Here is a 23,760-nt window from a genome sequence, read left to right as displayed (position 1 = left end):
ATGTAACTGGCTGTCAAAATGAAAACGAGCTTGAATGCATGGGTACTGAAGCTCAATGGCCCAATCCGAACTCCGCAAATCGAGCGACGCGTAGCACCTCCGCAGGGCTAGTTTAGGACGTACACGAGAAAAATGGTATAGTAAAATGATAAATGCAGTAGTACAACAAGTTATAATGATCCCCTGTAGCATAAGATCTAGTGTTGGAAAGCGAGATCTCCCGTCATGATCCGAGCCCGGGCGGGACTTCGTGGAGTCCTCACCTCTTGATGAACCGTGTTAAAAACCCACGGGCCTTTTTCGGCACTCTGCAACGAGCGAGTGATGGGGAAGAATGGAAAGAGTCTCGAAGAGGCAGGATTGGGTTCTTGTAAATGTGTGCCTAGTAGGATTTAATAGGTGGTAGGGACGGGTTTCGATAACAGAGAACCTCGCACCTCCGTCCTGTTGTGCTATTAGAAAACAATTTGTCGGGACAAGTTCGTCACTACGGCGCCGGCCAATTTTTGTCTGCGGGGCGTTTCACCTTCAGCATTATATGATAAATTTTGTTACAAGATTGTATCTGTCATTAAAAGCAAGTGTGGCCGGCTACCTGGCTTCGCAAGTTCACAACTCAAGATTGGATGGCGAGGGTAGCACATAGAACTTGTTCAGTTCCCTCGGATTGCGATGTCCAACAGTAGAACTCAAGAGTCAGATTGCTTGTACATGTCAGACCTCATAATTACTTGTGCTATTATTGGGCAGTGGCAGAGGCTCTATACTAGAGATAGGTAGCACACTGCTAGAATTGATATAGCATGTATGAAAAACAAAATAAAAACTCTCAAAAGCTGCGAATCATCGGTGAAGATGAAAAAAAAATGCATAAAATTAAACATAAAATTTATCTGATAGACAACAATGTGTGAACGGGTCACTTTCCTCTGACGACTTATCAGCCATATTACCGCAACCCTAGAGACCTCTTTTACACATTTATATTGCAACTTTCAAAGTTATTACCAACTTATTAAGACCAAAGACTTCGGACCGACCATAGCTCATCATGCCAACATCAGGTCTTTGTACTGTGCCGTATGTACTTTATCCATTTTTGTTGAACTGAGGGCTGACATTCCTCTGCATTTCTCAACTCGCGAAGATGGGTGTCGAGGGAACTATTGAAATACCAGAATGTCAACTTTTTGACAATGAGAATAACACTTGCATGAATGGGCATTTAGCTATATCAGAAGAAGTGCAACTGACCTTATATTAATATTAAATTTTTTTGAATGAGATGGAGACTGGGCTTTGGATGTGTATGTGGGTGTGGGTGTTTGTGTGTATGGGTTGGGCTGGATGGGGTTCACTGTTGAGGTATAGTTTGTGTGTGACGTGCGTGTGTGTCTTCTTACATCAATCAGCCTCGTGCATGAGACAACTCCCTAACATCCACTAAGTTACCATAGAAGCGATTCTGCAGAAGCATGATCTTGATTTGGTATAGTATATTTTCCAAAGGATCAATTTTAAATATCTAATGTACTGTTCAGCTAGGTTCGGTCCCCGTGTTCAGCAGAGACATTGTGCCTTTCGTTATTTCCCCTATGAAACTTCAGCTGAACTTTGCCATTTTTGTGTCCCGTAAGGCTAACCATTTCAGGGGATTTATACTTCCCAATTCAATTCAAGTGCAACTTCGGACGTGACATTGCAAGTTCATCACGCAAGGTGCGTTGTCCCAACATCCAAATACTAACAATCTTTGATGTATCCGAACCATCAGTCATCATTGCTACCACCCTGCAGGCAACATGGACTGCAGCACACCCCCGGGGCTCATGCCCAGACTTTCCCTTACGCCCTCTAGAGGCAACTGTAACTCCCTGGACGCAGATTCATGTATCTTCGCCAGATGTTTTAACAGTTAACTGTGGTCGGTTGTAAAAAAATATAAATAAATAAGTTAAGTTTGGCTTTGTTATGTTGTACTTTCACTTTTTATTCTCTTTGATACAAAATTGCCCTGAATTGACCGATCGACCGATCAACTGTGAGGTCAGAATTTGGCCGTGAATGCTATTGCTAGTTTGACACTTAATCTGTCATCATTTTAGTTTTCTGGTAGCTCTTTTTAGGGTCAAAATCCAGACCATTAATAACAGAAAATCAACAAAAGAAAATAAAGATCTTGTTGCAACTTTCGAAAATTGTTTATTTGTTATGTTTAATTGTGAAAATATTACCATATATCATGCAGTTATATACATGTACTTTTCAATCATTTAGTGCAAAAAAAGAATTATTTGGACCACCGTGTTTTTTTTAAAGCTTTGATAAGAAGGTTATGTCTTATGCGCATGAGCAGGAGTTTGAAAGTAATAGACCTCACAAATGCGGGGAAACTGATCAGACCTTTAGGTTGAACATAATATTTTGAAGGTATTTTGAGATTAAACTCGCGCCAACGTACCGCAACCCACGCACGCGTCCTCTGCCTCCTAAAAAAGAAAAAAAAAATCATCCCATAGACCGGTAGTGAAACAGAGATGTTATAATAAACATAAGGAGCGGTTTGATTCCTGATCTTGATTTTTATCAGGAGCACCGTGTGCCTATCAAGGCGGTATTATGCTGGTGTCAATATTCCAAACAAACGCTCAAGTTGATAGCAAATCTTTATCGTGTGCATGAAAATAAACCATGTGCGTGATACCACTCAATGCTTATTTTCTCTTCGCGTACGTCCAGCTTTGGATGACGCAGCTGTCACCCTTTCCCCTTCCCAAAAGTGTCAAAGAACGGGTTTTATACAAGTGCTGATCCTGATCTTCTGATGTCCTAATGGATGGAATACAAGAGTTCCGAGTCTGTCCCCTTTCTGACTCTTCCAGAACCGTTTCAGGTCCAATTTGGTTCTTTCTATAGCCTTTCCAGAATCTTGATCAGTTCTTTGCACAACCATTGTAACTTCTATACATACAGGGCAGCTCAAGAACCTCTGAGGTTTCACTTATACATCTTTTTTCCCTTAGTGTAGATGAGTGACGATGCTCAAACCTCTCCCCTTCCTAATGTTAACACTGGTTAAAGAGGGGAATCATATTAGTTGACATGGCGACTTGTTAACTTTGTTCAAATTGTGGGATATATAGGCTATATAGGCTTTTTTCTGTTGACAAGGGGCAGTCTTTAGTGAACGGCTCGTTTCAGAGCCACCAAACCTTTAAATTTAGCAGATAGGTGAGGTCTGCTTGTTTTCTGTAGACAAGGGGCAGTCTTCAGTGACTACGGCTCTTTTCAGAGCCACCCTTCAAGTGTAGCAGATAGGCGAGATCTGATTGTTCTCTGTTGATAAGGGGCAGTGTTCAGTGAACTGCTCTTTTCAGAGCCATCAGTAGACAAGGGGCGGCCTACATGTCTCATTCTTGGCTTTGTCCTGAAGAAGCCAGAGCTACTCGTAGCGAAAGCTTGACAGTTCTAAACTTTTCCGACGGCGAACCCACTAAAAACCCACTAATTATTAACTTTGTTCAGTGGCTGATGAGGATGAAGATGATGATCGGAGGGAGGAGGAGGAAGAGGAATCTCATATATTTACATGTGTTTTGTATTTTATTCTCTCTACTTACAGGTCTGGTTTCAAAATAGGAGATCGAAAGAAAGGAGAATGAAGCAACTTAGTGCATTAGGGGCTCGTCGCCATCATTTCTTCCGCAATCCACGGCGCATGCGCCCAATGAGGGGGCCGTATGACATAGAGAATAGTCCAGATATGATGGGCAGTCCACCATTCAACTATGATCACGGTAGGTTTCTGCGCTAATTAAAATGATACACTAATTAATATGATATACGCTAATTAAAATTATATATAATGCGGAAGTCTTTTGTACCAATTCAAAGAGAAATTAGTAATCATGTGCATACGTAAATGTGGGGGAAGGTGAAAGAAAGTAAACAACAGTAGTAAAGGACAAAAAAACAACACATCGGGTTTCTTTTTCTTGCCTGATGTTTTACAGCGTCGTCATGAAAATACAAAAGTTTGTCATAATTAGACGAAATGACGAAGGATGTCATCATTATCCGTGTGATGTCATCAATGTAAAATCATTAAAAAGTATTATGTTTAAAAGGTTTCACATCCTCCGAAATGCTTCAGGCCTTTACTCAGACAAGGATCCGTGAGAGACATTTGATCGACAGCAAACACTTAATCTGACGTTTTGATCGCGAATTTTGAACTTGGTGTTTACAAATAATGGGGAAAGTGATCTTGTAGTGAAGTAAATTTTGCGCAATTTCAGTGTCGTAGTGCAACTTTGTTTGGCCAACTCGAATTATATTTCACTGCACTGCGTTCCCTTTCTGCCCTTTAATAATGGTCTTGTTGAAAATCGTGTTTTTGTCAGAAATTATTTTACGAATATATTGGGGGGGGGTACTACACAGATTGTTTTTTTTTCATTTCCACTGACACGGTAGCTCGCGTGAAATACACTTGACTTGTGAGTTATAAGTATATCCCGAGTCATTTTGACTTTGCACCCCACTGTATTAACCTCAGTGCTTCTGGACATGATATCATCATGTATACTGCTGTCAAAACCAGTGCACCCTTTGATGAAAACCCCTGGGTAAAAACAAAAGGCACACGCCGACCTCAACAAGTTAATCAGGAACTCGTTACGGAAATTACCAACACAAATTTGTTGACTTTAAACAGCTCAATCGACCAACGTCGTCGTCATTCCACCAAAGTTGATTATGAAATGGCTACACCATATCTGCCCCGAAAAGCTTGTCCGACAACACCTCCTCGTGTGGCTCGATTAAACTCAAATTGAACCACCAAAACCAAGCGATAGAAATATGAGAAAAGCCAACATATTTAACAAAACCCTGCAGCTTATTTCATACTAATAGCCATCCTAAATATACCCGACTATTTCCTCCCAGTTTCGCTAAAGGGTATAATTCAACAAATATCAGAATAGCTATGTTAAAAAAACATGCCGGAGGAGAATGACATTGACAATTATATTTTGTATCTAGTGCACAATACAAAGTTTAAACAACGCAACTTTTTTTTTTCAAAATGGCGGCATTCTCTTAATGATCATCATTTTCTTTAAAGAATAGGGGAGGTCGTTATATCGCTTTAGATTCAGTCCTCAGGGTAAACTGAATGATCCCATGTGGTATAGTGTTTAAACCATCGTGAATATCTTATTAAGGATATATAATAAAGCCCACGTGCCAATCTAAATCTGAATGTTTTTGTTTTGATTTAAAATTATCATGGTGAAACCCCGAATTGTTTCCATAAGCGTGATAAATGTGTTTAATGCGACCTCGGATCCTATTATTGTGTACCCATTTTCACGTTTATCTACCGAACTTTTTTTTTGTAAGGATTTTATATTTTGAGTTTTAGAATGAAAAAAAAATCATTTGTGGTGAAGCGGAATGAAATATAAATAAATAGAATAAAATAGCAATTATTTGCTACATGAATGACTTTGAAATATGTAGTGGTATAAAGCGAGGGATAATGTATTAGCTTTGCATTAAAAATGAATGAACTGTTGTTAAACTTAACTGTGTAGCACCGAGTATTGCTGCCATTCAATGTACCACAACACACGAGGAAAAACATGGTGAACGAAAACAACTATGTGAATGAAAATATTGAGAATGAAAGTTTCTGAATCATTAATGGTTAGTAAACCTGTCAGAGAGCATTAGTGTTTAGCTTAATATGCTCAGTATAAAAGGCATAACACAACGAACTCTGTACTGAACATGGAACTTTTTCATTGCATGTATAGCTGTATAGTATTGTAGGGTAGGCCTATATTCGTTTTACATCACCTCTTAATGAAAAATCCGTTTAACGTTTAGTATATTTGTATTAATCAATATACATGCTAATTACCATGATAAACATTATTGCTATCTTCAGAAGACAGCAAATAATTAGAATGATTTCAAGAAGGCTTTAAAATAATTCATGTTAATTTAGATAATTTGGATAGAGTTAAATCTAGATGAGCACATTTTATGCACATCCATTTTGCGTTTAGTGTGTTTGTATTAATCAATATACAATGTCATGCTAATTACCATGATAAACATTATTGCTATCTTCAGAAGACAGCAAATAATAAAAATGATTTCCAGAAGGCTTTAAAATTCATGTTAATTTAGATAATTTGGATAGAGTTAAATCCAGATGAACACATTTTATGCACATAGCTTCATCAGTAAAAAAAACACACACTTGGTCTAGGACAAACATGCCTTAGTATTTTCTGGTAAAGGAATCACAAGTTCGAGTCTTCACCGCAGAGATGAGTTGTTTTAGCTTTTAAAGCACTGCAGAACTTAACGTCATCGCTATAATACAGTTGCACACGACACAGACATACATTAACCTGCTATAGCCTGCTATCTACCGTAGATAGCATTAACACATACGTATACGTATGTGTTAATGCTATCTACGGTAGATAGCAGGCTATAACAGGTTAATGTCTATGTGTGTAAATGCTACAATAAATGAGCCAAATAGTGCTCCACTTAAAATTCAAATCACCATAAAATGTTTGATCACTCATACGTAATTTAAAATAAAAAGAACCGAAATTAGAACATATCGTTAATTGTTTATTCGTATGTAAGATTTACCGATTTGGAATATTCATATTCAGCATGTTCAACGCATTATGATAACGCGAAAAATCTTTGCTATCAATTATTAAAATCATTTTGTATGCTTGACTACTCTGCTCTGTATGTTAAAGAGGACATTTATAGTGATTCAAAGCATCACCCGTAGGCATCTTATTATATCTTATCACCTATGTCAATGACAGTGTGTGTAAACTGTGCCTTTGTGGGTCGAGACTAAATCACTTGTAATTCAGATCATCTCTCTGCTCGGAGGTAACGAAGTGCTACGGTGACGACGCACACTCTCAGGGGGGTACGGGCGATGAGAAACTAAGCCTACCTGCTCCGAGATCCTAACATCCCGCGTTCATATTTTGTTTACCATGTCGGTGAGTTAGAAACGTTTAAATTTTGTAAAGTATCACCGGGATGCGTTGTGTTGGTTTAGAAATTGAGTAACGTGATATACTACATGGTGGATATAATATAAAGGTATATATTAAACTATATCATGGGTCTAGTAGCGCAGAGAGAAAGCTAGCGGGGTCATGGATCAACGAGGTGCAGTGCCATAAATGCTTACATAAACAGCCATTGTCTTGTCTATTTTTAGTGTCGCTGTTTCATTCGTAAAAATAATCGTCCTTAACTATAACAAAACAGAATTTATGAATCTGTTTATGGAACGGCTAGAGAGAGATGTGGATATAGTTATTTATAGCTTAATATTTCAAGATATGCTCCTGTCAATATCATTGTTGTAGTCCTAGTCGTCGCGAAAAATATACAAAACATCAATAGTAATGATGAATCAACATTTGAATTCAAAATCTGAAATTCTAAACCATTCATCGTCTGCACGGTTGAACTGTGCCAACATACGTGCATTTCCCATCAGGCCTTTGACTTCCGGTGTATATATAATAAGACCAAAAGCAATGAAAATAGAGTTTATGCTCACTGTTCGGATTTAGCGTGTAGATATAAATATCCATTTCTATAAATAGTAACGGAGCCTTTTAAGTTTTTTAAAACAAAATGGCGATTATCATAGTAAATATTTAAATAGCGTCGGCAAATTTGTAAAATCCACGTTATATATTCATTATACTTATTGTGGGCTATATGCTTGAATCGGCTTCACGATAAGTTACTGAAACCATGCTGAATGAATAGTAGGTTGTCGGTAATGCTGCTAATGACTGGGATGATCAGTTTAAACACGAATTCTAATTTGGCAATTTTGCTCGAATGTTCATCAACATGAAAGTGTATGCAAATAATAAAGGGTATGAAAACATATAAGCCATGGCTAATTTTCGCGTAATTTACCCAAATAAATGTTACAGTGTAAACACAAAATGACAAATAGACATGAGTCTTTGAAATCACCAGTAAAAGAGATTCTTTTAGATGTGGACAAAAATAGATTGCTTTCGTGATTTTTGATGGAACAAGTGCAGGCAGTCAATGCAGCGTACACAATGAGCAGCTGCTACATGTAGCCGAGTCGAGATGAGGCCGAGTTGTCACAGTAGCACCCAGTCGTTCCGTCATGAATATTCCGATGATCGACACGGCAGTCCATGTGGACTTTGCTCCCGGCCAAATTCGGCTCATTCAACCCGGTCCAAATGGACATGCACCGGCAATCACGCATAAATAACTTGGGCAAGTTAGTAAAAGGAAAAACCTGAAGAAACTTGAATGCCGATTTTTTTTCCTTCTTCTCTTTCTCAAGACAAGGTTGAAATCTCTCTTTTTTAGCACAGAAGACATTTCGTTGCTCCTGGGAATGAGTACATCTGAAAAGAAGACGAAAAAGAGAGAAAAAATGGCAATTCTAGCTATAAAATCGTAACAATCCATGCAAGCATGCGAGTCGCGGTCATAGAGTTTTTGCTGAATGTAGCCTCATCCATCATGTTTATTTCCTGTCACCTGTAAGCTTTTTTTTCACAATCTTAACTCTCTCCCGGAGATGTTAAAAGGATGGCTACATTGAGCGAGTCCCAAATAATTTTCCAAATAATTTTACAAAAATTACGGAAAAGTTTTTCTAGTTTCATGATGACACTGGAAAATGCTTTTATATGAGTACCAATATGCTTAGTATTGGTTCAGTTGTTCTTGTGGACATGTAATTATACGATAAATCGAATATAGCATCTTACCACTGCACTGCACTATATTGTCCTATCGAATAGCGAAACCTGTAGCGCATGTCTATGATATTTTACACCTTAGGAAAGTAAATGGCTCAAGGTTGACATTACATAGCTATACATGATATAGCAGAAATTAAAATCCTCCGAATTGCTCGGAGTATAACTAGACCTTTTACACTTCTTTTTTGTGTGCTTTTCTCAAAATGTCAATGCTAAGTAGAAGATAAATTACAGCTTTTCAGTGCCACAAATGCAGGAGGTTTTATATAAATAGTAGCGACAGAACAGGTTGCATAACTTGAGGGATTTGTCAAAACCTGGTGGTTTAACTTCTAGGTTAGAATCTGAGGATGACTGGCCGTATAGAGGGTCTCTTCAGGTCTTCATATTCAAACCAAAATGGTCAAATAGAGTAGTTCTGTTTGTTTGCTTGTTTGCTTGCTTGCTTGCTTGCTTGCTTGCTTGCTTGCTTGCTTGCTTGCTTGCTTGCTTGCTTGCTATTTTGTGTCATCAAATTCAAACCAAAATGACCAAAAAGAGTAGTTATGCTTGCTTGCTTGCTTGCTTCATGATCATGATGATGTTGGTGTAAGCCAGAAATATTGGGAGTGCATTTACTCGTTTGTCAGTGTTGTTCACTACCAAGATATATAGTGTTTCAAACCATATCATCGTTGACGATGACCATGCACGCGGTCAGTCGTTTACGATAATATTGTGACTTGTCGGACGATGATGCCTAGAAGTCGTAAGTCGCGTGTTGCAAAAACACTAAATTGCATAAAATTACCATGTAGTTAGACAAAGACAAGTTGATAGAGACCTACATATGCACAATTTGGAAACTACTGTCGTAGACAACCACTTTTTGTCTTCATATATCGAGCAGTCAACAAGCACGAATCTCGGTCAATCACTCGCTACCATGATAATCTCTCCGATGTTCTGACACGGGTTCAAATCCCAGTGGGGCCGACCCTCAAGTCAGGCTATCTGCCCCCTCTCCCCGGAGTAGACAAGCTAACTAACCCCGCATAGTAGCATGCCCGACCGGGCTGCTCCTCTCGTCGTGCCGCCGACAAAGCGGGTCCGCTCACTGACGACAGATATACTTGTAGAGTTTGTTTCGTGGCAATGACCGTATCCATTCGATGAGAAATTACGGAACTTACAACAAAGCGAACGACTTTGTGTTTGGCTATAAAAATATCATTTCCAAAGTACATGTTGCTGTCCATGTTGTATATTATTTGAAACAAGATACCAGGCACTTATATCCAGGAAATTGTATGCTATTTGGTTTATTTAATATGAAATCATTGGGAACCGTTTTGAGGTAAGTTTAAACTGGTCACACAACTTAAGAAAAAATTTGACTTACTCAAATTTTCGTCCGTCATCCGACGAGACTTTTTCAAGAGTGGTTGACTGGAGCGGGATTTTGGTCATGTGACTTAGATATGACGTCAGAGTCACATGACAGGATGACAGGTTGGTAGACGGCTGGTAGGTGGTGGCGGCCTCTGTCCTTATTGAGATCCGGGTTGTGAGCAGCAATGTATATGGATTCTTTCACCCCCCGCTGGAACCATCTAGAGTCTGTATTTAAGATGTCCACTTCTTCAGGCTTGAATTGATGACTATGAGTTTTCATGTGGGACCCAACCGGTGAGCTCTCGCGATTATGTTCTTTCAACCGTTTGCAAAGGGGTCTTTCTGTCTCTCCAATATACCGAGAGTCACAATCTTCACATTGAATGTCGTAGACAACACATGTACGGTCGGATTTGCTAACTTTGTCTTTAGGACTGACAAGCATATTGCGGATAGTGTTAATAGGTCGGACATGAACCGTTACCCCTGCTTTCCTGATCTTCCTGCTGAGGGCTTCCGTAACCCCTTGGATGTAAGGCAGGCTTATGTGACCCACCGTGGGCGTATCACGTTGAGCAAGAGGCTTAGGAGTGATCTTATTACTGCCAGTTAAGTTCCAGGCCCATTTAGTGTAGCCACAAACAGACAATGCTTGTTGAACATGGTGAAGTTCTTGTTCCAGACTCTCATGGTCAGAAGAGATGACATTGGCACGGTGTTTAAGTGTTCTTATAACACCCAGTTTGTGCTCGAGAGGTTGATGGCTATTGAAATTTAAGTACTGATCAGTGTGAGTAGCTTTTCTGTACACGCTGAATGAGAGTGATCCGTCCAAATCCTTCGGATAAGAGCATCTAACATAGCTATACACTGATTGTCCTCTCGCTCAACCGTAAACTTAATTGCGGGATGCACAGAGTTGAGATGGATAGTGAAGTTGTCAATGTCACACGTTTTGAGGACTATCATGGTGTCGTCGACGTAGCGTCCCCAGAACCGTGGTGGGGAATGGAAGGAGGAGAGCGCTTTGTCCTCGAAGTCCTCCATGAACAAGTCCGCGACAATGGGACTCACGGGGGAGCCCATAGCGGCGCCCTCTATTTGGGTATAGAAGGTTCCATTGTGGGTGAAGTATGTGGTCTTCAGACAGACTCTCAGGAGATCAATAACCTGCTTGGGACTCAAGGTGGTTCTGGTGGAAAGTGTATCATCGTTGGTGAGACGCTTATGGATAATGTCCAAACTTTCATCCACAGGAACGCTGGTAAATAAAGCGCTCACATCATACGAGACCAGACTTTCATTGTCCGCGAGTTTGATAGCAGATAATTTGGTTACCAAGTCCTCACTGTTCTTGAGATGTCTGGGTGTACTGCCAACTAATGGTGCAAGTATCTTAGAAATAAATTTGGCAGTATTGTAGGTAATAGATCCACAACTTGACACAATGGGTCTGAGAGGGCACGCGTCCTTATGCACTTTAGGTAGTCCGTAGAACTTTGGAGTGTCCGATGAAGTGGGGTATAATTGACGATAAGTGATTACATTAATAACACCCTCATCACGAAGTGATTGAAGAACTTCAATAAGCTGATTGCGATACATCGATGTTGGGTCACGCTTAAGCGGCTTATAAGTATTAGTGTCATTGAGAAGATCGTTTGCTTTATCTTGATAATCGGTCTTATTCAAAATCACCGTTGCACGCCCTTTATCAGCGGGTAAGATCGTTATGTCCTTGTCCTCTTTAAGTTCACGTAGGGCAGCTCTTTCCTCTTTACTGATGTTACTAGGAGGAGGCTCATTGGGAACCATTTGATGTAACCAAAGAAGGTGCAACTTTATTTGTCACTTGCATCGTTTCTTAAAAGTGTGTATGTGCATCAAGAACATGTGCGTCTAAAATGACTGCAGTTCACATCAGTATTAGCTTATCATCAGTATACCGATTTCAAATTCAACATACCGTACGGCAACAAAAATGTTGTTACCCGTATTAAAAACTTTGAAAGACATCACTACCTCAAAACTGATTAATATGATTATCATGATTATGAAGCTGAGTTTACACTAACGTCTATGAGCAACTGATTTTCGACTGATCAGTCTAAAAAGCAGCAAAAAACGCTCTTCCTCATTAGTAAAACCAGGGTCAAAAATCAATCGACTTTTTCCTCGGCGACTGAGTGTGAATTCATCTTCAGGTCCATCCATCCATCTGCTCATCCTTGAATAGCACTATGATCCACAATAGCCTCATCCCAATGGCATCTGTCAATAACCTCAATTAAACAATCATGGTGCAAAATTTGACCTCAAGTTGCAGGGTATGAGTTTTTGTACCCAAATCTTCAAAGGTCATTCAATGAATATACAAATGTATTGGTGTTAAAGAACTGTGCCCTGATAGATGAGCATGTTGTGGATCCTAGTGTGAGTAGGTTCTTTCCCCGGTTTCTTTCTCATCATAATGTAACGGGCACATGGCTAATACGAACCTTTAAGACATTATAGAATACTGCCGATGTCTACGGTACTCCATTATTTATCCACTCGTCTATCATGGGATGAGCACATCGTGTTAGATTCTCCCTAAGGCTGTGCCATCTTCGCCATCCCTCCACACCAATGGATCCCCACCTTCGATGATGTCATCTTTTCAGTTTTGTCCCTCTTTTTGCTCTATACGAATGTCAGAGGTATGGCTTCATGGACATGAACTTGGGTTGGGGTATGGGGTATTAATATTATTGTTTATGCCAACATGGGGGCCAGAACTGACTTTAATTTAGAAGTCGGGATGTTAGACGGCACATGGCATAAGACGTTTCGCATGGTGTCTATTTTGCTAGAGGACGCTACATATTAGGTTTATTAATTATTCATCTATTTGATTTGCATCATGCATTATGTTCCATACAAATATCGACTAAAAAGTGAAATATATAGAATTGGTAGTGTCTTTAATTTAGTGGAATTCCGCCGTATCCGTATAGACCAGAGGTTCCCTATCTTTTCGGAACACGACACAAGTTTCTTGATTAAAATTCAGACTACTAACTTGTAAATGAGTTTGTGACCCCAAATGACACAATGGTTGGAAACCTAAATACATATGGTCCCGGATCCCGGATGATGATCAACATAACTTACGATTAACATAACCACGTCTTATTTAGGTTTTGTTGAAACGTCCCAAATATGAATGATATTAGGGTTGGGCGGTGGATAGAGCACGAACAATTACGGCAAATTCGACATTTACTGTATGATTAAGGAGATATCATGGATCGTCATAGATTCATACACATGATCACTTTCATGGTAACGGTTTCTGATTTATATCCCTTAAAAACCGACAGTGTACCTTAAGTGTAAAAGGTATATAGGCTAATATATCAGGCCGCATCTCACTGTCCGTGTCGTGAGCTCGGATGAAAAATGACGACACATCTGGTGAAGTATCTGCACCGTGACACATTAAGCATACAGAACGTGCCTAACGATTTAGTTGGGTATAAACATACGGGGATAGACAGACAGACCATAACGACAGAACACTCTGCTCTTAAAGGACCCGTGTAGAGAGCTGGCTATAGCTAGATGAGACAAGACTCATAGTTTATTCTTTCCCTAGTCGGGCAAATTATGCAGCTTCACGCGTTTATCGCTAACAAAACTTGATCTTGGCGTGTATCACTTTCGCGTCTGCATCATTTTTCATCGGTTTCGTCGTAACGCTCCGTCGCGTTTGCTGTATTTATATACTGCTGTGGCATGCCTTATCGCGAATATCGAAAGGCTGCTAGCTTGAGTTACCGCTATAAGATATTATAAGTAACCCCATAATAGCAGGGTGAGGAATTATTAGAGATCTCCTGATGTCGCCGATTTCCACGATAAATGATGTGTTTTTATAAATGATCTCACGTCAAAATGATACAGATAAATTTCTATCACATATACCGGTTTGGTGGTGGATTTATGCAATTCAGAGGTGTAGTTGAATATATTAAGAATTAAAGGAGTTAAAGGGAGGCGAGTTTGTATCTGGAACTTTGAATTCATTAAGGGAAACCCTGTCTTATACTGCTATTTTTTATAAACAAGATTTTATCATAGGAATAGCAAAGAAAGGGACAAATTATATTAATAATAATATTAATAATGATATTATTTGATACTGAGACGTTTGACTCCATTTTGTGTGTCTTTTTGTGCCATGTTGCTGTTGAGTTGTGTGTCAAAGCCACGTTTTGTGAAAAATGCAGGACTGAATTATTTATAACTCGCGTTAACAAACAGACACACTTATAACTCGCCATTGGTTTACTCATAAATGCAATGTATGTTGACTCTAATGACTAAATGACCACTTTGAATTGCAAAGATATACGTACAAGTGAAACACAGCATTTTAGTTGTCAGAAGTGGGACTTGAACAATCTTGACGTAGTGAGAAGCCCTCCTCGCACACATCAAGAGTATACGTTGCAAATCTCATTTCTTGTTTAAAGTTTTGTGGGATCTTTTCCAACAATTTGTCACACGCTTGAAGTAAACTTTCAAGTCTTGATACCAAAAGCCTGGTGTCACCCAAGGCATTCCAGCAATGTTATAGGTACACGAATGAGACCACCCTACAATGTCTCACCGCGACAAAAATCTCTTCGGCCGGCCACGGTGAAGCCGGCCGCAGGGAACTTGATGCCAAAACCGCTTAAATGATCCATAGTTTCTCCTGTAATATTCAATAGCGTTTTTGGTCGAATCTCTCTGTGCCCATTGTATTTTGTTTGATGTATTTTGTTTGAAGTGAGAATTTGCTCATTGAACTTTAACGAGATATCCCGTTAGTGACATCCAAGATTAGGAAATGTAGGGTGACGCTAACCGCGCACCGTAGCAAACTTGATAAGCATTTTCAAACTGCGGATTTTGAGGAAAAATACGGAAAACTTGGCCAAACAACCTATCAACGTGATCAAAATGTCAACGCCACCTTACAAACCTTCCGGTTTGGCATTTTCCAATGAAACCTAAGAAATTGCTCTGAATATTTTAGAATCGTCACTGGTTCAATGAACTGTCAGTGTTTGCTAACATGCATGTACAAGAAGAAGAGTCCGGTTTGGATGGATACTCAACGGGGCTATAAAGCTACGACCAACGAGAAATTTGAGATAAATTTTGCAGATGAACCGTGAAGAGTTCGAGCAGAAGATTTTCACAAGAAACCACATGTCGGCTGACTCGTTTGTAAAAACGAAACACGGAGATATAACGGCTGTGTTGTGTTGGGTAGTAGATACATCCTTGAAGAGCACTGACCATGCATGATGTGGTTCACAGTCCTGTATCATGCGGGTTACGCAATCTGGGGTCAAAAGAAGAGGTCGCGGAAGATGCATCAAGTTATCACACATCGAGATACAAAGTTTCTTTGAAGAATTTTAGCAACATATAGCTTTAAAAATAAACACACTCTGTTGATTTTAAAAACCAATAATGTTTCAAGTCGCAGGCCACCAAAAAGATCCAAACGGGTCTTCTTTTTGGCTGCCAAATGGCACCATCATAAAGCAACCATTTAAGAATCGTCTGCTGTATGAGAACCTTTCACTATGGACCACAATGGCCTCATCCCAATGGCATAGTTCAATAACCTCAATTAAACAGTGGTAGTACAAAATTGGACCTCAAGTTGCAGAGTACCGTAAACGTTCGCCTAATGGCGCTTTTGGATTCTTAGAAATGTGAGAGCGCCATCCTTGTAAAATCTCAACAGCATTAAGGATACGTGTATGTTAAATTGAGCAACCTGGACATAATGCCTCAGAAAAAATATCGTGACATGACCCAATACTTTAGGTCACTAGGTTAGTTGCTAGAGCAGCAAATGTCTTGGGGTTTCTTCAGGTATTCTTTCTCAAAGTGCCATTGGACTTAATTTGTAAAACTCATTTTGGCAAATCTTTTTAAAACATTGTAATTTCTTCATATTTTTTTAATATTCTTCAGTTCAAAATTTCATCCTTCTATTGTCTGACCCGTTAGCTCAGTCGGTAGAGGGTGCGCCTTGAATGGTGAATGGTACTTGTTCGAATCTTGATTTCTGCCCCCACTTTTATGTGAAGAAGGGTCAAGATTTTGGGATTTTGTCCCCATTTTACGAACGAATATTGTGATTTTTTTAAAATTTAATTTTAATTTTCTTATTTTTTTAGATAAATATGCACTGCGAACAAACGGCAACAAAAACCGCTGACAAAATTTGCTCCACCTGCTACCTATCAATGCGTGATATATTCCACTACATTTAACAGTTAAATGACCTTTGAAAAATAGAACGGCTTCAATGTTTCAAATTGTGTAACTACATTACTTTATTCATTTATGCATTATAAATGATCAGTTATTTTTTCTTTTCTTAAAAGGATCGAACCCAAGTAGATCAGGCCATTGATCATATAACTATCAGACCACGAAGTAGTTACGTAACTCCGTGATGGTATCGTAACTAAGCACTGTTTGTATGGCGATCATTACGATCACGCTATTTTGGTATGCCTTTTTGTGTACTGATTGTTTCGATCGTGGTTCATTACTTAAGCGCGTGATCCCGTTGACATAGTAACATTACGTAACTTCGATACCGGGCTTCGATACTGAATAGTTGTTGAGTGCACATAATATGGAACGCCATTGGGGTATTGTGTGCCTTCCAAAGCGCCTTATAACATGTTCTCATTGTGTTGTGGAATCCTAACCAGTATTCAATGATAGCTATAGAGGCCTTGCGTTTATCGATTGGCTCCAAACAAAGGATTTGAACCGGTTTCTTCCCCGTAATCATGGCGCAGTGCAGTCCATTCAATCAAATGTTGTCATCAACCTATTTGATCGTGGTGCAATTTGTTATGTGTGTGAGACGAACTGTCGCGGTAGATGCAATCATGCTTTTGTTGAATGCATTTGAGTAGTCCGCCATATTTACGGGATGATACGTCATATGCACAGCCTCTATTCAGTTGGTCGTTGTATGATTTTGTTCGTTCACTCATTCAAATTTTATTTATATCATTTGAGGACTGAGCCTATTATGATACATCCTACGTGGAACAGTTTCAAACAAATATAGCTAGGGATTATGGGGCACAGGTTATCTTTTGAATCCTCTTAGAGGGCTATCATTTTTTTTTTCGGAAGGGGGGTCCCAAATCTATAAAAAGTCTGCGTCAATAAAATTTTATGAACCCAAACCCCAAAATTGTATTGAAATCAGTCTTTGTGAATAAAATAACACACTTTCTGGGGTCATCGTGTGACTCCCTACATTTTGGTCATAAAACATTTTCTGACCCCCTCCTATTATTCTTTCCAAGACTTTATGACCCCCGTATATTTGGGACCCCCTTCGAATAAAATGATATACCTCTTATGACCACTGATGCATAGGCAAGGACACTCGCGCGAATTGAAAGACATATCGCACGGGACAGTTCGTCTCACACACATAACAAATGCCTATACAATCAAATAGGTTCATTACAACATTTGATTGAATGGATTGAGTTACTCTAAAATGAAACGATAAAAACAAAGAATCATGAAAAAAGACACATACAAGATAAAATAATAAAATTTTATAAACAATGTTAAAGATAAAATCAAGAAAATAGAGAATAAAATTTCCTCAAATCAGAAAAAAAAACATTGACAGACATCATAATCTGTCAGATATTACTGCATGAGATTCGAACCATCAATCTTCTCTACAAGTTCTCTTTATCCTCGCACTATAGTCTAATGCTCTGCTCACTGGGCCACAACGTATCAGGTGAATGATTACCGCATTATCATGAACAAGTTTGTTCGATCTTGTTCATAATTGTGTGTGTCGATATGTTTCACCCTTTAACTACACGTACCCTTAATGATCAGTGATAATAATCGGCTTTTACAGGGATGGCGCTCTCTCATTTCCATGGGCTCTATAGCGCCATTAGGCGAACGTTTACGGTATGAGTTTAGGTACCCAAATTGTCACAGGTCATTCAATGAATGTACAAATGTATTGGGGTTAACTAAAGAACTGTGCCCTGATAGATGAGCATGTTGTGGATCCTAGTGTTTCGTGATTTCTTTGAGGGTTGAGAGTTCTATCAGGTGCTCTTTTTCATACCTTTTCCAATAAACGTGGGTGAAATGCAACTTAGTACATCATGTATATAAATTTGCATTATCATCTTCAGTTATACTAATAATAACCTTGTATTGAATTTTCAGGAATATTGTTATGAATTTTCATCATAATTTAATCTATTTCTATCTGTCTTCTTTTGTTCATTTCAGATGGCCATCCAGACTACTATGGACCACACGGGTATTACGATTTCTTTCCCGGCGGACAACCCCCACCGGAGATGCAAGGAGAACTCGGTTATCTTACTCCAGTATCACAAGCTGGTGGACCATTAACAAGTCTTGAACCACCTATTCCACATCATTTAGGCGGACTACCCCCGGAAGGTGCCCAGTTCCTTCCTCACAAAGACATGACACCGAGTCCCGAACCCGTTCCCATGTCGGGTGATTTTCGTCCAAGTGACAGATTTATTCCGTCTAGAGCGCACACACCGGGTGGACCACATAATGGATTCGGTAGAACTCTTACACACGAAGTAGCGGAGGGTGTGTGGTGACATCGTTGATATAAATTGTGTGTGTATATTTTGTGAGGACAAAACGTGAACTTGTTTCATATATTGTAACATGGTGGTCACTATTATTATATTATCGTCACACAAAAACGGCTTTTTATGTTGTTTATTGTGACTTTTGAGTTGTGCTAACTTCGCATTTGAACAAGGCTGACATATAACTGGAGCGGTCTGAACTGAATACACGTTTCTGAAGTCATTTGGAGCTTTTTGGATAAAGTCAGCCTGCTGTTTGAGCTGATTTGAGCCAGAAGTCTTTTCCATCGAAATACATCGAAATACGGTACCAGACCAGAAAAGGATTCCGCAATTAGAGTGCTGTGTGCTGCAGTTGAGTCCGGGAGTTGAGTTGTCCAGATCGTGAAATGTGGATTGTTTTTAGTGATTATTTATTTAATCACTATAGTGACATTATGGATGATTATAGATACCAAGTAAATGATTGGTATAAATGAACATTGTAACATCATAAAACCTGCATTTATGTTGATATTTCATCGACAAGTATTTAGTATTATGTCAGATTTCTTCACTTGCTATTTGGAAGAGTTTCCACCGATTATTTTGTTGTGCAAAAACAGTAACTTGTCATATAGTTATTTATTGTAAGTTGTAGAATTGTTTGCCATAATTTACTGAAAATAGCCAAAGTTGTTTTATTTGGTTTTTAAAATTGTCAGTGGCAATGCCACATTTTACATTACTGTAGAGTATATAGCCCGAAAGAGTTGTTTCTTTTTATCAGCAGTCGAGCGTCAAAAACTTTATATCTGATAATCGTCGAAAGATGGCGACATTCACTTCAAACCGTCAGAGACAGGGTATAAAGGGATGCATTTTTACGCATTAGAAGTAACTTGATTTATTTTGCTGCAATTTGGTAGATAACGACACTTTTTGTGATCATCACAAACTCTTAAAGCTCTGGTGATGTTCTATGCTTTATAACATTATTCTACTGGTTTTATTATTTTTTTATTGGATAAAAATACTATGCTTATCAATGAAAGAATTTAAAATCAAGTGGACTTTTGTATTAGAACTTTGTTTTCACAGTGAAATGTTTTGAGTTGTTATGATTAATAACAACAATCATAATGAATTACGGGTGCACGCATGGTGTGGGGAGGAAAATTGTTTCGACTTTATTTTCACTGTATCTTAGGTAACTATATGAAAGTATATTGTTTTGAAAAGGAAATTATGAAAATAATTCAATCGTATGACTATATTCGGAATATGGGATTTTTAAAATCTAAAATCTAGAGTTACCACCCAAAATATTGGTAATTATTAACAAATTAAAGTCGTGATCTTTGCAATAATTCCTTCCCATAATATTATTTTCTTTTCTATAGGCCTATCAGACGTCTTTGTTAAAGATACGATGCAGGAAAACCTAATCTACAAATATTCCCACCAAACACAATCCTAAGTACACCCTAAACGTTTGTACCTTCCAAAATGTTTCACTGAAAACCAGTTTTATTGTTTTTTAAATATTTTTTATGAAACAACCTACTGTGAAGTGTCTATATACATTGGATACGTTGGTGTCGTCCAGGGGTGTCCAAGTTGTCCAAAATTGTATGTACTTTTGAACCACAGTTAACTTAATGCAAAATACAAGGTATTCGAACTTCTACAGCATGTCCGAGATATTATCCGGGGATATTATCAGCAATGGCAGCTTTCAATTAGCCTTTTCGAAGTATGGCGTACACAAAAGGAGGGCAGTCTTCAATCTGGGTAAAACCCGGCAAATTCAAAAGACTTAACCCACTTCGTGCAGCGCCATCATATTGTGTCCGCCATATCTCGAAAAGGCTAATTGGGGTTTTAATTACATACTCACTCCCATTTGGGGGGTTCGCATGTACTATCATATTTTTTCGCGCTTTCATCCAGATATTATGGCGCCCTGTATTTTTGGCTTTTTCCAACTTCACTGCGCTCTCGCCAGAAGCCCTCTTATTTTTTCGTAAACCGTGACAGAGCATTTTCTTAAATAAAAAAAGTTCATCAAAAAGTAGGGTGTGTGATTAAGATTTTAAATAAAAATTGGCCCTATAGTTTATGATCCAAGTAGGCCTATGAGGTTGTTGAAAATATCTCCGACATTGAGTTTATACAATCAAAAACAAATCATTTTGTAGAATAGATTCATATTTTATTGAAAGTGTCGGTCATGAGCTCATAACTTCATGATAATTATAAGGCCAGTAAAATACAAGTATTATGTCGCAATATTAAATTAAAGGACCCGGCACATTGTTGTACCATTAATGATCGGGAGTTCTAAAAAAGAACTGGCTTGTGATTGCTCATTTTCAAAAGCTACCTACTATCTCTATTCATAATTATACTATTCGCCAAAATAAGGCAAATTAATGTACCAAAAATATCAAAATGATACCCTAACCAAGTAACCATAGATTGTTAATTTATTGAGAGAAAATATAAATGTCATAAAAGTCAATTGCTAGAACCTGTTGGGTGATCTCCTCAAGTAAATCTTTACTTGGCTAACCAATCATTGCAATTTTAAAATTTCACTTTTTTATCAATTTAAACCGGGTTTCATAAAAGGAGCTATTTTATGTTATAATGTTTTACTGACTGACACAAATCGAGGGTTGAGAGTCCAGAAAGCCTTAACTCACTCCTTTGTGAGTTACAGCTTTCTGGTTCTCAGCCCTCGAAATGTCCGACCGTAAAACTGTATCAGAATCATGTACGTACATTGTAATTGTACATAATTATGAACACACTGTGTCAACAAACAAATCAATGACAGCATTATTGTTTTTAAATTTGTACGATTTGAAAATAAAAAATGCAAGCGACTTTTACACTGTTTTATAAATTAAAACGAACAGTCGAAGCAGACTGCTTTTTATTAATGTTAAAAACAAGTTTTTTTACGCAAAGATTTTTGGTCCTGTTTAAAACCACATTTTCTACCATTATTTTACGCATATCACTGTAGTCCAATACATCTTAAAGAGGACGCCCCGCCAGAGCAGTTCTTCTGAGGTGAACCAAACCTGCATGGTTATCAAATTAACCAGTGACAAGGTTATCTCTGAATTTGTCAGGTGCTAATTGATGCAATAACATTAAAACATCAATTAGCACCTGTCAAATTCAGAGATAACCTTGTCACTGATTAATTTGATAACCAGGCAGGTTTGGTTCACCCCAGAAGAACTACTCTGATGGGGCTTCCTCTTTAAGATCCGTGAATTAATTCGTCAACTGTTTATACAGAATATTAGAGCTGACGTCACTGCAAAAAATATTTTAAACAGCTGTTTAAAAATTAATTTTAACAACTCGGGTTGTTTACATGACATGTTTAAACAACTTGTTAGGTTGTTTACAGGTACTTAAACAACCCGAGTTGTTTAAAATATTTTTTGCTATGTGCACATTATAGTAGGCCGATATAGACGTAATAGAAAATATTGCGTAGCACATCAAACAGTATAGTAATTGTAGTGTCTATAAAAAGCAAAACACAGTATACATACATTTTTATAAACAAACATCATGAAAAGAAGTATTATAAAATCGTGTTAGTGTCTAGTTCTTAATCGTAGTGAAGATAATTTGTGTACTATTTTCTGTGAATATTTTTCACAGATGAAAATTATTATGATGACATATTGTTGATTGATGAAGATTTACTATTGTATATTTGTGACAATTGGTGCAAATAAAGGAATCATTATTTATGTGGAAATTGAACTATCTGATGTCGTTACTTTGTTTCATTTTTACCTATTGTTTTTATCGTATTTTATAAAAAGAATTGCTCTCGTGGCAAATAATTGCTATCTACTGAAGATAGCATGATCAATAAATTTATTAATGCTGTCTACTGAAGATAGCATTTGACCATTCTATTGAACGTGGATCAATCAATATACAAATACAACATGTTTTGAGGGGAAGTAGTCAAAATTACTGGTCCCGAGGTGTTGGATGATTTACCTACTTTCCGACAAATCATTCAATTTGTGCTATCTACTACTGAACGTGGATTAATCAATTTATGCTATCTACTGAAGATAGCATTTAACCATTCTATACTTGGACGGGGATCATTCAATTCATGCTATCTACTGAAGATAGCATTTGACCATTTATTTGAACGGGGATCAATCAATTCATCCTGTCTACTGAAGATAGCAATTGACCATTCTATAGTTGAACGGGGATCACTCAGTTCATGTTATCTATAATGAAGATAGCATTTGACCATTCTATTGAACGCGAATCAAGAAATTCATGCTATCTACTGCATACTGAAGATAGCATTTGACCATTCTATATTTGAAAGGGATCAATCAATTCCTGCTATCACACTGCAGATATCATTTGACCATTCTATAGTTGAAAGACAAATCATTCAGTTTATGTTATCTACTGAAGATAGCATGATCAATGAATTTATTAATGCTGTCTACTGAAGATAGCATTTGACCATTCTATTGAACGTGGATCAATCAATATACAAATACAACATGTTTTGAGGGGAAGTAGTCAAAACTACTGGTCCCGAGGTGTTGGATGATTTAACTACTTTCCGACAAATCATTCAATTTGTGCTATCTACTACTGAACGTGGATTAATCAATTTATGCTATCTACTGAAGATAGCATTTGACCATTCTATATTTGAAAGGGATCAATCACTTCCTGCTATCTCACTGAAGATATCATTTGACCATTCTATAGTTGAAAGACAAATCATTCAGTTCATGTTATTTACTGAAGATAGCATTTGACCATTCGATTGAACGTGAATCAAGAAATTCATGCTA

General features: G+C 38.1%; 1 protein-coding gene across 1 annotated transcript in view; it reads left to right on the top strand.

Moving 5' to 3' along the window:
* LOC140164549 (LIM/homeobox protein Lhx5-like) overlaps window positions 1-22,681 on the top strand; it is a 52,840-nt gene extending 30,159 nt beyond the window's left edge. Inside the window, exons 4-5 of the mRNA XM_072187854.1 lie at window positions 3,623-3,797; window positions 18,564-22,681. Coding sequence (XP_072043955.1) covers window positions 3,623-3,797; window positions 18,564-18,913 — 525 coding nt within the window. The 3' untranslated portion in view covers window positions 18,914-22,681. The remainder of the gene's footprint in view (window positions 1-3,622; window positions 3,798-18,563) is intronic.
* The last annotated feature ends 1,079 nt before the right edge of the window (window positions 22,682-23,760 follow it).

Source organism: Amphiura filiformis, chromosome 11 (assembly GCF_039555335.1).
Source record: "Amphiura filiformis chromosome 11, Afil_fr2py, whole genome shotgun sequence".
In the NCBI taxonomy this organism is placed as follows: domain Eukaryota; kingdom Metazoa; phylum Echinodermata; class Ophiuroidea; order Amphilepidida; family Amphiuridae; genus Amphiura; species Amphiura filiformis.
This window is presented reverse-complemented; position numbering and strand designations above follow the sequence as displayed.